The 15,510-nt window shown below is 35.9% G+C and overlaps 1 protein-coding gene across 1 annotated transcript; it reads right to left on the bottom strand.

The window, feature by feature from the left end:
* Positions 1 to 13,143: 13,143 nt before the first annotated feature.
* On the bottom strand, positions 13,144 to 14,728 carry ACTBL2 (actin beta like 2). Its single transcript, XM_003759378.2, has one exon. The coding sequence runs from the start codon at positions 14,641 to 14,643 to the stop codon at positions 13,513 to 13,515; it is 1,131 nt and encodes a 376-aa protein (XP_003759426.1). The 5' UTR covers positions 14,644 to 14,728; the 3' UTR covers positions 13,144 to 13,512.
* Between the last annotated feature and the right edge of the window lie 782 nt (positions 14,729 to 15,510).

Raw genomic sequence — 15,510 nt, forward strand, 5'->3', positions numbered from 1 at the left:
TAATTTTGGGGGTCATATTGTATACGCTATGGGGAGCACAGAGGCTGACAAGGGAGAGGTGCTGAGAGCATATTAAATGTTAGTTTTATAAGGTTTACTTTGTTGATTTTCTTGCTTTATTATTTTGTGACTTCACCTATAATTGCTCTACTTCTGGTGTAAGAGTTCTTTTTTTTTTTATTAGTGGGAACTGAAAAAATATCTTTTCCCCTCCCATCTCTTCTCCTTTAAATCCTCTTTCTTTTTCCATACTTAGTTTTTTCAATTGCTTTCAGATTTTTCTTTTTAAAGGCAACTTTTTGGCTTTGGTTGACGTCAGCTTAGTTCTTCCATCTCTAATTCAAAATTGACTGTTTGGTCACCAATGTTTCATTTCAGATCCCATATCTGATGAATGTGGGTTTTGTAGTAAATAGAGAGCCTTTTGGTAAGCTAACATAGCATTACCTAGTGGTTATGTCTGGTTTAAGCTATGCTCCTAAATTCTAGTAGTAATATAGAGACTCATAACCCTCAGGGAAAGCATTTCATCTCTAAAATGCCATACTTTGAAAGCTACCCCATTAGCTTTTCCGAAGTATCTTCTAGTTCTCGAAAGTAGCTTGACTGAATTCTGTAAAGAAAATCACTTTTAACTTGGTTCAAATAATGCCAAAGAAGGTATTTGACTGCTCTTTCCATTTTCCAAGTGGCTGGGTATTGGGAAGACATGATCTCTGTTAGCATATAATCAATAGTTCCAGAGACAGTGCTCTGTTATTTAGATTTAACTGCATCTGAGTTATAAAGTGATTCAGATGTCAGATTTGGAATGGATGCAGGAAGTCAGTCAGTTCAAGGAGAATATCTCATATTTATTACGGATGACTTAAGTCTTAAAAAATGAAAATTGTATTTTGGACAGCTCTCTTTACATTTATAAGGAAATCTCTGAATGCCCATTTATCTTAATGCATGTTCTCTGGGCTGAAGGATACCTATTCCTGGTTTGCAAAATTTAACAATGTTAAGTATACCAATACTTATCAACTTGTGGAAATAGTCTCAGCAAAGGATATCCTTAAGTTCCAACCTCAATCATTTAAAAAAGGAGTCTGCTATAAACTGAAAAAAATCTTTGTGAATTTTTTTTTTTGCGGAGGTGAGAACTATGAGTGACTTCCAGTAAAGAATATTCAAATCTGAACTCTCTGTCAATCATATGTTCAGAAATTTTTAAATATGTGGAATCACTATAGACTCTGGAAGATATGGCTCTAGGTGTCAATGATGATGAAAATAGGCAAGATTTTTTTTTTATCAAAATACCCAAATCCTATCTTGCTACTTTCATGACCCTGGACACACAAGTACTAGGATATAGATATTAATATCTGGGGAGAGAGTTAGGGGGAGAACAAAGGGTGAGGGAAAGTAAGGCTTCTAATAAAAGTTACCTCTTGAACTGAGGCTTGAAGGAAAGTAGAAATTCCATGAGTTGGGGTGAAGAAAAGAGAGATTATTCAAGACATGGGGAAAAGTCAATCCCAAAACATGGAGAAAGGAGTTAGAACATTCGTTGTCTGTAAAAAACAGCAAGTTGTCCATTATAACTGGACCACAGAGTACATGAATGAGAATATTATGTATGAAGATGGAGAAGACAGAAAGGAGATTTTAAATAAAAGAGCTTTTTGAGAGCTGTAAATGACAAACATAAGAGTATACATTTGATCCTAAAGGATATAGAAAAAGCACTAGAGTTTACTGAGGGGTGTGTGTGTGTGTGTGTGTGTGTGTGTGTGTGAGAGAGAGAGAGAGAGAGAGAGAGAGAGAGAGAGAGAGAGAGAGAGAGAAAGGAGGAGGAGAAGAAGAAGAAGGAGAAGGAGGAGGAGGAGAAGCAGGAGGAGGAGTAGGAGGAGGAAGGAGGGAGGGAGAGAGAGATGATTAGTTCTGTGTTTAGGAAGATAACTTTGGCAATTGTCTCAAGGATAGATTGAAGTGGAGAGAGACTAGAGGATAATATACTTTTAGAAAACTACTGGAATAGTCCAGGTGAGAGGTGATAAGGGACTGAACTAGGATGGTGGCCATGTGAGTTTAGAGTGACATATTTGACAGATGCAGAAATAGAAATAATATTTGGCAATAGGTTGGATACAGGGTATGTATGTGAGAGTGGGGATGTAAGGATTACATTGAGGTTGAGAATCTGGGAGACTGAAAGATCAGTGGTGCATTCAACTAATAGGAAGATTAGATGAGAGGTTAACTTTAGAAAGAAAATGAGCTCTGTTTTAGTCATGAACAATTAGAAATACCCATAGAATATATAGATTCAACTAACTATGAGACAGCTCCATCTGGAAGTCCCAACAGCATCTCAAATTCAATATGTCTAAAACCAAACAATATCGATGTCCCTAAAACTAGTCTTCCTAATTTTACTATTTCCATGAGGATTAATATTTAGTTTCCTTATTTGAAACCTTGGTGTTCTCTTTGTTTCTTCTTTTTCCTTCACCTGTTACTTTCACCTCCATTTTCTCCCTTTTCCAATCCATTCTTCATATTGTTGATAAAATAATCTTTCCTATGCAAAGATTAAGTCATGTTTCTCCTTTCTCTGCAGAAAGATTTTCTGTGGCTCACTCTTGACTATTGAATAAAATTCAGTATCCTTCGTCTTGCATTAAAGACAATTTATAATCTGAACCATTCTGTTTCCAACTATATCTCATACTTCTGCCTATAACTGTTTTCCAGTCTGGATGGATTACTGTAATTTTCTCCTTTTGTGCTTTTATTTGTATTCTCCCCCATGCTTAGAAAGTCTTTTTATATTTCTTTTAATTTGCTGAAAATCCTACCTGTCCTTTAAAGTCCAATTCAAACTGTAATTCCTTTAGGAAGTCTACCATTGATTCTTCCTGTCATTGATAAATCTTCCTTCCCTTTGTAGATCTCATGTAGCATTTCTCCTTAGATTTCTTGTCTTCCTGTGGTCTGGTATTCTTTTCTTCTTCTTGGTGTTGTTCTTGTTCTTGCCTTTCTTCTCTTTCTCTTCTTTCTCTTTCTCCCCTCCTTCTATTCCTCTTCTTCCTCTTCCTCCTCTACCTCCTTCCTCTCCTCCTCTTTTTTCTTCTCTTTCCCTCCATCTGTTTTCTACATTAATATATGTATTTTTGTATTATAATTAATTGCTTTGTATAATTAAAAAATATTAAGCTTCACAAGGGCATGGCCATCTCATCCAATCCTTTTATCTTCCCATCTAGCAAAGTGTTTTGCATATACTATAATTAATAAATGTTTGTTGACTAATTATTTTGAACTGAAATTAGGCTTGCCCATGAATTACTCCCGAAGGGATCACAATAAAAAAGTGTACAGTAATTGTGTTTAACAGTGACTAGGGGTGACCCAAAATATTATAAATTATTTTCAATAGATTCTTTTTTCTAAAATAAGCAGATCTCTGATTCTTCCTTTTTTATACCACTTTTATAGTACTTGTCATATATTGTTTTCTCCAGTAGTGATTTGTGTAAGTATCTTTCCTATAAGATTGTAAACTCTGTGAGGGTAGAAAATGTATGATATTTTCTTTTGATCTCATATAGTATCTTGCACCTAATTTTGTTTAGTTATTGTTCACTTATGTCATTTGGTGTTTTCTTGGCCGAGATCCTGATTTGCCATTTTTTTTTTCCTCCGGTTCATTTTACAGATGAGGAAACTGAGGTAAACAGGGTGAAGTGATTTACTCAGGGTCATATAGCTAGTAAGTATCTGAGGCTAGATTTGAACTCAGGTTTTTCTGATTCCAGGCCCAATACACCACCAAGCTTCCTTAATGTTGTTGTTTGCCCTTCATTCTTGAAGAGGATCTGGGTATCAGGAAGGTGATACCATGACTTGCAAGTGAATTGGATTTAAGTGAGAAAGGGCTGTGTAACATTAACCTCAAACTTTCTTCTCTAGAGCCATCTGGTTCCAGTGGCAAAATATAATGGGAGACATTGGCCTGTTAAAGCTAAGATCATTCCCAATTTTGTCTGAGTGATTCAGTGATCAAAGGGACAAAGAATGAATGAGTAAAGTAAGGAAGCATATGATCCATTTTTAGAAAAAATTCTATTAATTTTTATTTTTTTTTAAAGCATTACTCTCTCAAAACAATCCCTCATTGTTGGACCATTCTGGGTAAATGAAGGATTCAAGAGAAAAGTTTTAGTCCATGTTCAAGGATTACCTTAGTATCTTATCCATTAAAAATAAGCATGTACGTTAATCAAGGCAAGAGATGCAGGATATGAATCTTAAAGCTAAGAATAGATTTTTTTTCTAAATTATTTTCTTTAAATGATAGTTTTATAGAAACCAGAATTCCAATCTGAAGTACAAAGAATTCTTGGGCTATTCTCTAGTCATGACACTTTGTATCACAACAAAAAACACCTTTTCAGTTTTCTGTGAATCCTATATTTCTGGTTTTTGCTTCAGTGCGCTGTCCCTCAATGAGAAGTCCACCTTAAGCAAGATGTTGAAAAGTCTCTTAGTGATTTGACTAGTTATTCTAGCTGCCAGACTAAACTTAATGTTTGCAATAAAAAGCTCAGGCTAGTGTTAACAATTAAGAAAGTGTTAAGAGTTTAAATTTGCTAATGGAATTATTGATCATAGATTTAGAATTAAAAGAGCAAAAGAGATTTAGCGCAAAAACTGCCCAGTTCATCCGCTTAATTTAACCAATGAAGAAACTGAGATCTAGAGGGAAGGGGCTTGCTCCAGGTTCCCTAGGGAGTAGATGGCAAAACCAAAACCTGCTACTTTTTCCCAACAAAAACTATGATGGCTGGAAATGAAGGAAAGTTGGTGTAAGCGTCCTTCTTAGGGGCGACTTGTGCAGCCCAATCTATTGACAATAGAGGCTATAAGGACATATTTCAACACTTGCAACTCACCCCACCCCAATTTCTATTTGATAAACATTATTTTTAGGTTTTTTTTTATTGTGAACTTTCTAAAAATCAAAGGCTTTGTGGTTTTAGTCTGTCTTGTGTAGCTTTCACCTTGACTATGTAAGTTTTTCAGTGCTTTATATAATGCCTAGAATGAATTCCTACCCTCAAGGAAATTAATTTAGCTAAGAAAAATATTGCAAGTCAAATTTGAGCATCAACTAAAAATCAATGCTAATGAAGGAAGTAATGATTTTAATTCAGGAGTGATTAACTTTGGGAATGAGGAACATCTGAGTGACAATGTGACTTGATGAGGCCATCAAATCAATGGTTTCTCTCTCTCTCTCTCTGCCTGTCTTGGAAGGAGAAGATATTTTCTAAGGGATGATTTTCACACTTATAAGAATTGATTCTTTGGTCTCATCTTTCTGGAATCTGGGAACATTGTGTATCATGGGAAGAGGCCCAGAGGTACTCCAGTGCACCATTATGTTGACAAATGATGTATTTATACATATCTTAATTTTCTCAATCCAAAATCCATTTCTCAATCCAAAATATCTCTGGTATTTACCTAGTATTTACATGTTCTATTAATTTGCTATAGTAGAAAAACTGGAAATTAAGAGAAGTTGGGTTCTTATTCTCGTTTTTCCACTAAGTAGGGATGAGACCTTGGATAGAGATTATATAGCAACATAGAACTGGAAGGGACCTTGATGATCATCTAGTTCAACCTTATTTAAAAGATGGTAGAAGCTGAAGCTGAGAGAGATTAAGTGAACTGCTTGAGGTCACACAGAATGAGAAGAAAAATTCAAATCCAGGATCTCTCTTTTTCCATATCCAGTTCTTTACCAGTCCCATTCCACGAATCATTTTACCTCTCTGGGCCTCAGTTTTTCTATCTGTAAAATGAAGGAGTCGGGCTAGATGAACTCTTGAGTTCCCTTGTAGATCTATCATATTATAAAATGATTTTAGCCATTTCTTCTATGATACTATGGCTCCGTGAGTTATCATCAGCTGATTGCCAAACATGGGAACCTAGGTTGAGGGCTGGGCAGGAAATTTGTACTGCAATTCCATTAGCTCTCTATCTGAAAGAGGGTAACATTTTACATCATAAGTCTTTTGGAATTGTATTATTGGTGGTGGATTATTGATTTGATTAAGTCTATTACTAAGTCTTTCCCAGTGATCACTGTCACAACATTGCTATTAACGTATATAATATTCTCCTGATTATGCTCAATTTAGTTTGCATCAGTTCATATAAATCTTCCCAGGTTTTTTTCTGAGATGATCCCCTTCACAATTTCTTATAACACAATAATATTTCATCACATTTATATGCCACAACTTATTCAGATGAGCATCTCCTCATTGTCCAATTCTTTGTCACTATAGAAAGAACTATTGCAAATATTTTGGTGTGTATGGGTTCTTTTCTTTTTTATTTGATCTTTTTGGGATATAGAAACAATAGTGTTCCAAAGTTATACACAATTTTTTAAACCTTTGGACAGAATTTCAAATCATTTAAAACAATGATTGAACTAGCTCTTAGTTCTGCCAATAGTTTATTAAGGTATCTATTTTCCCTACATCATCTCTAGCATTTGTTATATTCCTTTTCTGTCATTTTAGACAATTATTTGGATAGGATACCTCAGTGCTGTTTTAATTTAAATTTCACTGAATACAAGTGATTTGGAGCATTTTTTTCATATGACTATTGACAGCTCGATTTCTTCCTCTGAAAAATTGCCTGTCCTTTGATTATTTACCAATTACAAAATGGCTCCTGTTTTTATGTTTGGCTCAGTTTTCTATATAATAAAGAAATCAAACCTTTACTCAGTGCTGCAAAATTCTGTAACACCTCCATGACAGTTTATTATTTTTTTCTAATTTTTCTGCATTAGTTTTGTCTGTGCAAAATTTTATGTAATCTAAATTATCTATTTTACCCTCTGTGAACCTCTCTATCTATTGTTTGGTCATGAACCCTTCCCCTATTCATATATCTGACAAGTAATTTTTCCTCAAATTCTCTCAACTTGCTTATTTTATCATCCTTTATGTCTAAAATGTACCATTTTGAGCTCATTTTGGTACATGATGTGAGATGTTAATGCTGATTTATTTTCCAATTTTCCCAGGCATTTTTGTCACATATTGAATTCTTGCTCAAATAGTTAGGATCTTTAGGTTTATCAAACGTTTATTATACTCATTTGCTTTTATATATTGTGTACTTAATCTAGCAAATATTAAGAATAACAGTTACCCCATATCTCTAGAATTGTTTAGGTACTATTGTTAGATATATAGGCTAGTTCATCATACATAGATCTTTCTAATACTAATATTTTTCAACTTGTATTAGGGTCTCAGTGGGGTGAACAATATAAATTACATGGACAAGAATTCCTTTTGGTTAACTTTTACATATGAAGTCTTTTTTGGTTTAGGTTTCCCTTAAGTTTTTCTTTCCTCCAATCACTCATTATCAGTTTAAGTGGTTTTGCTCAAAGTCCTCCTGTTTCAGCTTGTGGTTTCACCAACAGCTGCCTGGTCTTAGTGAGTGATGCAGACCACTTCAATTCCTTCTCTGTCAAGGCCATCTTTCCAGCACTGGGACTTTTCCATGAATTGTGAACTAAGACTTTCTGTCTGCTCAGGATGTGGGTCAGGATGATTGAGAGCATTACTGCCTCTTTCAGATAAAGCATATAAATCTTTAATGTCATCATTATTATTATTATCTCAGCCTACTAATTATTTTTTATTAAAGCTTTTTTATTTTCAAAATATGCATAGATAATTTTCAACATTCACCCTTGCAAAACCTTGTGTTCCAAATTTTGCACTCCTCCCCTAGATGTCAAGTAATCCAATATATGTTAAACATGTATAGTTCTTCTATACAAATTTCCATAATTATCATGCTATATAAGAAAAATCAGATCAAAAAGGAAAAAAAAATTGAGAAACAAAACAAAATGCAAGCAAGAAACAGTAAAAAAGTGAAAATACTATGTTGTGATCCACACTCAATTGGCTCTCTTCATCACAAGACCATCGAAACTGGCCTGAATCACCTCATTGTTGAAAAGAGTCACATCCATTAGAATTGATCTTCATATAATCTTGCTGTTGCTGTGGACAATGATCTCCTGGTTCCGGCCTCTCTAAAATCATTCTGCTGGTTGTTTCTTACGGAACAATAATATTCATATCCCATAACTTAGTCATTCTCCAACTGATGGACATCCACTCAGTTTCCAGTTTCTTGCCACTAGAAAAAGGTCAGCCTACTAATTAAATGAAGACTAATATGTCAACCACAGCTCACCACTCTTTTTGCAAGTTCTATAAATTTCACCTGTTATATGGTCATTTCCCTTTTCCTTTTCCTTTTTTTCCCCAAATCCTTTGTGTCCAAATGTAGCATTATGTAGTGGTTGAATAAGAGCGTATGGGTAAAGATTTTCTATAGACAAATGGGAATATTTTCTCTCATTAATGTTCTACTTCCTTAGAAAAGTTTCAGGGATAAAATAGTAAAAAATGTAAGGAGGAGGCTATCTTAGTTCTAAGAAAAATATTATAAATGAAATGTTGGTTCATTAGCATTGGTTATCTAAAATTTTTGAATTATGCTGTCAGAGGAAGAAAGTAAATATAAATAAAATTCATTAAAATCTTACATTTACAGCAAATTGATATTTTAAAACTAATTTTAATAAGTTGAATTTAAAATTTTTTACAAAGGAAAAATGACTGAGATGAGATTGTGACATTTTATCTTAGAGATTCACTTTTTTTCAAGAATCTAGTAACCTATTAATCAAAATGAAGACAAATAAATTTACCAGAAAAAAAGTTGGATGTAATATCTTCTCATCTTGCATTTTTGTAAGCAAAAATTATATTGTGGGTCAAGTTAAATATGCCAGTGTTTAAAAATGTCAAGCAAATCATTGTTTGTGGATCCTTAAAGGAAATTATGAAATTCCAAAAAGAATCCACTAATACATTGAAAGAGGGGCCAAAGAAAGGCACAAAAGGAAGATATATTGTTAATTATTCTGACTACAAGGACATTACTATTCTAAAGGCTGACTGAAACCAAATGTAAATGACTGTTCCAGATGTAAAATTTATAATTAACAATGATTATATATTTGGATCTTTATTTGGGTTGTAACCACAAACCATAGTGTCCTTAAGGTTCTATCCTAAGCCCTTTTCTCTTTTCAATCTATCATATCCCACTTGGAAATATTATCTCCCATGGGCTTGGCTATCATCTTCATGAAGATGATTTCCAGATATATCTAACCCCGATCCCTCTCTTGTGCTGCAGTCCCATATTAACTATCTATTTTATGCTCTATCAGTATTTCAAACTCAACACGTCCAAAAAAGAACTCTTTATCTTTTCCCCTAAATGCTTCCCTCTTCTTAACTTTCCCATTATTGCACAGCGAATCATCATCCTCTCAGTTGCTCAGGCTCACAACTTCAGCATCCTCCCCTATGTCTCACTGGCATTCATTCTACACATCCTATTTCTTGTCGTTTTTACCTTCACATCATCTCTCAGATATGTTCCCTTTTCTCCCATTCACTCAGCCATCACCATGGTCTGGGGATCTACTGAAATGATTTTCTAAATGGTCTCCTTGTCTAAGTGTCTGCTTCCTGATTTATCCTCCAAAGTGATCTTCCTCAAATGCAAGTCCCTTCTCTACTCAATATTCTCGAGTGGTTTTCTTTTTACCTCCAGGACCAATTGTAAAATGTTCTACTTGGCATTAAAAAACCCTCATAACCTGTATTCTTCCTGTCTTCTCAGACACGTTACACTTTACTTGCCTTGACAGAGTCTACCATCCAGCTATCTCAGTCCTTTTGCTCCTCACAAATGATACTCCATCTTCCAACTCAGTGCATTTACACCCACATTTTCCCATGTCTAGGATGCTATTCCCCCCCACAGGCTCACAATGCCCACCCTTTTTCTTTAACTCAGAGATTCTTAACAGTGTGTATGTGTGTGTGTGTGTGTGTGTGTGTGTGTGTGTGTGTGTGTGAGAGAGAGAGAGAGAGAGAGAGAGAGAGAGAGAGAGAGAGAGAGAGAGAGAAAGAGAGAGAGAGACACACACACACATAGGTAGATAGACAGAGAGAGACAGAGAGACAGAGAAAGAGATAGAGATAGAGAGAGATTCTTTTGGCAGTCTGATGAAGCCCATGGACCCCTTTTCAGAATAATATTTTTAAATACATAAAATAAAATATATAAGGCTATAAAGAAAACCAATTATTAAAATAAACTTGTATTTTTTCCCTCATACTTGTTCAGAGACCCTCTAAAATGAGTCCTCAGACCATAAGTTAAGAATCTCTTCTCTCATATTACCTTCCATTTACCCTGTATATGTATTGTATGTACATGGTTGTTTGTATATCTAACCTAGTGATAGTGTTCTCCTGTCTGTCCCATAAACAAGATTCTCCATCTCTTCATTCTGGCCATTTTCTGCCTGCCCCCCACCATGCTTCCTTTTCACATCCTGGCTTCCCTGTTTCTTTTAAGTCTCAACTAAAATTCTATCTACTACTAGAAATCTTTCTCAATCCCTCTTAATTCTAGTTTTTCTTTTGTTAATTAGTGGGTCGAGTGCCAAGCCTAGCATCAGGAAGACTAACCTTGCCAAGTTCAAATATAGCCTCAAACACTTAGTAAGCTGTGTGATCATTTAACCCTGCTTGCCTCACTTTCCTAATCTGTAAAATGAGCTGGAGTAGGAAATGACAAACCACTTTAGTATCTTTGCAAAGAAAATCCCAAATGAGCTCATGAAGAGTCAGACATGGCTGAATATCCATAGGATAAATATCTGAGGTCACATTTAAACTCAGAAAAAAGAGACTTCCTGACTTCAGATCTATCACTCTATCTACTGTACTACCTAGCTGCCCTGTCCTATATATGACTTGTTCATTTGTTTTTCTTTGTTGTCGCCTTTATGAGATTATGGGTTTCTTCATAGTAGAAACTGTCTTTTGCCTCTTTTAGTGTGAGCACAGCTTAGCATGGATGCCTGGCACATAGTAAATATTTAATGTTCATTAACTGATTGGTTATTATCGATCTTAGAATATGATTTCCTCTAGGGTAAAAATTATATTTTTGCTTTTCTTTGTATCCTTAGCATTTAGCACAATGCCTAAAACACATAACAAATACTCAATAAATACCTGTCGACTGAACAACTGATATCTACATATATTCTCTTTCAACAAAATCCTCACACAAGAAATACATTTCATTATAAAATATGATATAAAAAGGCCTTTAAAAAGCACTAAATACATCTGCCAGTCTCTTAGAAATAAAAACCTAACTAGCCTTAAAAAAAACCCCACTATATCGTGAAATAAAAGATTTTGGTTTGAATTCTGGCTTGATTATTTACTCACCATATGATCTTAGGGGATGTGTATCATTTTTCTGTGTCTTAGCCTCCTCATTTATAAAATGAGGAAATTGAGCTAAAAGCTTTCCAAGCTTTGGACACAGTTTGGTAAAATAGAAAGGATGCTAAGTGTATTTGTTTAGAACCAGGTTTGAATCCTAGCTCTTTCATTTATTCCCTCTATAATTTTGGACTTTCTTTACTTTTTCTGGGTCCAAATTTCACTTATATTTAAAAGAGGAAATTTGTATTATATGATATCTAAATTTCAATCTAGCTCTAAAGCTGATAAAAATAGGGTCCTAAGTTCTTTCCTGCTTTAAATCTTATAATCCTAGAGTTAACTAGATAATATGCCTTTTTTTAAAACAATCTTATTATTATGTAATCAAGCCACAAGATAATAAAAACCAAAAAGCAAACAATGGAAATGCACATGTAAGAGGAAGTGTCCTATTAAAAGATGGTACAGCTGTGAAAAATTAGTTGGTTTTCAAGTGAGACTTAATCCTAGCCCTAGTTAAATGCCTATAATAATTCTCTTTTGACAACTGTCATTTCCTTGGATAAGGAAGCTTCTTCTTAAGGTTTTATAAAGTGCCAAAGAATTAGAACAGTTTATGAAACTCTGAGGAGAAATCCACATCCATTTTTCTTGTTTTAAAAGGAATGATTTAAGTAGCTATTAAACAATATGGTACAGTGCAAAGAGTATTAGTTCTGAAATCAGAGGAACATGATTTTAATCCTAGCTCTGTTACAACTTCTACAATCTGGGAAACATTACTTAACATTCCTCATTTGTAAAATTAGATGATTAGATGAGGGGTCCATGAGACCTGAAATTTGTTTTTTGTATGGCTCATTAATTAAGAATGGTTTTAAAATGCTTTATTTATTTTTAAAATACTTTATTTCAAAAAAACATACTTTAATAAATACTAAAATATTTTGTTTAAAAATGCAAAATCATTTTAGCTCTCAAATCTTTTTTAAAACAATAACAATTTAATATTAATTAACAGTTATTTATAAAATATTTCCATACCTCTTTTTGATAAGCTTCTTATAGCCCACTAGAGACAGATGGTACGATAGATAGATAGACAAATAGATAGATATATAGATAGATATATAGATAGATAATAGCTTTCAAATTTTACAAAAAAAAAAAAAAAAAACAGCTGCAAGATGGATTTGACCCTCAAGTTATAGCTTGCCAACCACTGGGCCAGAGGACCTTTCAGTTCCCTTTCAGGTCTAAAACTTGCTTCTTATAAAAAAGACATATCTGGTAAAGTTAAAAATAAAGATATTAGCAATATAGACTGCCAAAATAAATCACTACATAGTGCAATATAATGTTTTATTTCCTCAGTATTGATATACAAATGTTTTTTAGCCAATTCCCCTTTCTATCTTCATTTGAAGATTCCAAAGATGGAAACATGAGGTCAATAAGACCTTTCTTGTTTAGGGAAGCATGTTATTCTAAAGGTTATATGAGTGGCCATAGTTATATACTTAACAGAAAACAAAAAAAAAATAAAAATCTGTTTTTATATTTTACAATCTTGTCCTACCCACTGAAATGACATTTTTCATTATCTTAGTCATACTAGTTTCTTGAGTTATTTAGATCCCCGGAACTTTTTTTTTTTTTTTTTTTTTTTTTTACATTGCTCAGGGTCACACAGCTAGCTTTTGTTAAAGTGTCCTCCTGACTTCAGGGCTCATGCTCTGTCCACTGCGCTACCTAGCTGCCCCAGGAGTCTTCTTTCAAAGGATCTATCACTTGTCTCTTTTACAATGCTCACCACAGCGTGGTCACTGTAAATTGTGGATGTGTTCACCTTTTCCCACAAAAGTAGGAAACAGACTGGAATTAGAGGAATCATTAGAAGGGTGGATAAATTACCTCAAATAAAGAATTAAATAGGTGGGCCCTGATCATCACCATTGTGAGCACTTTCCCTCATTTCCTCCAATCCTAATTAATGCCCAAAGGGGTAGTTCTAAGCTCATTTAGAGTCGGTAATACAAGGAGCACCGTCCAATAGCCAGAAGCTTATTCAGAAGCATTTTCTGTGAACAATAGACGGACCAGCCTCATCATACTCCTGCTTGCTGATCCACATCTGTTGGAAGGTAGACAGGCTGGCCAGAATGGAGCCACCGATCCAGACCGAGTACTTACGCTCTGGAGGAGCAATGACTTTGATTTTCATGGTGCTGGGCGCCAGGGCCAGGATTTCCTTCTGCATCCGGTCGGCAATACCGGGGTACATAGTGCTGCCCCCCGAGAGCACGGTGTTAGCATAGAGGTCCTTGCGGAGGTCCACATCACATTTCAGGATAGAATTGAAAGTTGTCTCATGGATCCCACTGGACTCAATGCCCAGAAAGGACGGCTGGAAGATGGCTTCAGGGCACCGGAACCGTTCATTCCCAATGGTGATTACCTGCCCGTCGGGGAGTTCGTAGCTCCGTTCCAATGAGGGTGATATGGAAGCGCTGATCATCTCTTGCTCAAAATCCAAGGCCACGTAACACAACTTCTCCTTGACATCACGCACTATTTCCCTCTCAGCTGTAGTGGTGAAGTTGTAGCCACGCTCGGTGAGAATCTTCATGAGATAATTGGTCAGGTCCCGACCTGCTAGATCCAGGCGCAAGATGGCATGGGGCAGGGCATACCCTTCATAGATGGGCACTGTGTGAGTGACTCCATCTCCAGAGTCCATGACTATGCCCGTGGTTCGACCGGAAGCGTAGAGGGACAGAACGGCCTGGATAGCCACGTACATGGCTGGAGTGTTGAAAGCCTCAAACATGATCTGAGTCATCTTCTCCCGGTTGATCTTGGGGTTGAGGGGTGCCTCTGTGAGGAGGATGGGGTGCTCATCGGGGGCTACCCGCAGCTCATTATAGAATGTATGATGCCAGATCTTCTCCATGTCATCCCAGTTGGTGACCACCCCATGCTCGATGGGATACTTCAGTGTGAGAATGCCTCTCTTGCTCTGAGCCTCATCTCCAACATAGCTGTCCTTCTGGCCCATTCCCACCATGACACCCTGATGTCTAGGTCTTCCAACGATAGAGGGGAACACAGCCCGGGGAGCATCATCCCCCCCAAAGCCTGCTTTGCACATCCCTGATCCATTATCCACTACCAGGGCAGACAGGTCATCGTCAGTCATGGTGCTGGCTGAATCAGAGCAGAAGGCGTGGTTTGAGTTCAAAGGAAGGTAGGAATCTGTCTTCGGGGAATATGAGAGAAGGTAAAATTACCTTTGCACTCTTTAGAAGGACTGGCAGGAGAGAAATACTTAGGAAGCTTTTAAAAGAAGCTTTTGACTCCGCCCATGCCTTGTTTCATTACATCACACCTATCTTCCAAATGCCCCCATTTAGGGTCTCCTTCTAAGTGATGATAATTATTTTGTAGACCTTCTATCATAAAGAAGAAAATTGGCTACCAAATCCACCAGTTACTGTAATTAGAAAACCCACATAAGGATGTCTGTTTGCTATGGCAGTGACTCTGGATAAACATGGTGATGCAATAGGGAATATAAAAAGATGAAAGGCTAAGATGTAGGCAGTACTATGAGAATATTGAATCCATCCGTTCATCTGTCCTAGGGGAAAGAATTCTTCCTGTGAGCATGACTTTTGACAGCATATGATGTTGATATTTGCATTTTGCAGTATCCAATGTCCAATTCTAGCCCTCTATATCATATTTTATTATTAGGATCATATTTTTTTCCTGAGGCAATTGGGGTTAAGTGACTTGCCTAGGGTCACACAGCAAGTTAGTGTTAAGTGTTTGAGATCAGATTTGAACTCAGGTCCTCCTGACTTCAGGGCTGGTGCTCTATCCACTGTACCATCTAGCTGTCCTTTATATCACACTCTTAACCACTGTAGATACTCTGTGAGGAGAATTAATGTCATGGATAAAAACAATTTCATAGCTGAGGAACTACTGACAACTTCAGTCAAAATCACATTTTTATCTTGTTCACAATCTAGAGCTATTTAATAGAAACAAAAGGTCAACT

This window comes from Sarcophilus harrisii, chromosome 1 (assembly GCF_902635505.1).
Source record: "Sarcophilus harrisii chromosome 1, mSarHar1.11, whole genome shotgun sequence".
Taxonomy (NCBI): Eukaryota; Metazoa; Chordata; class Mammalia; order Dasyuromorphia; family Dasyuridae; genus Sarcophilus; species Sarcophilus harrisii.

Excerpts from the sequence above, each read along its gene's own strand:
- ACTBL2 (XM_003759378.2), bottom strand. The coding sequence starts at position 14,643 with ATGACTGACGATGACCTGTCTGCCCTGGTAGTGGATAATGGATCAGGG.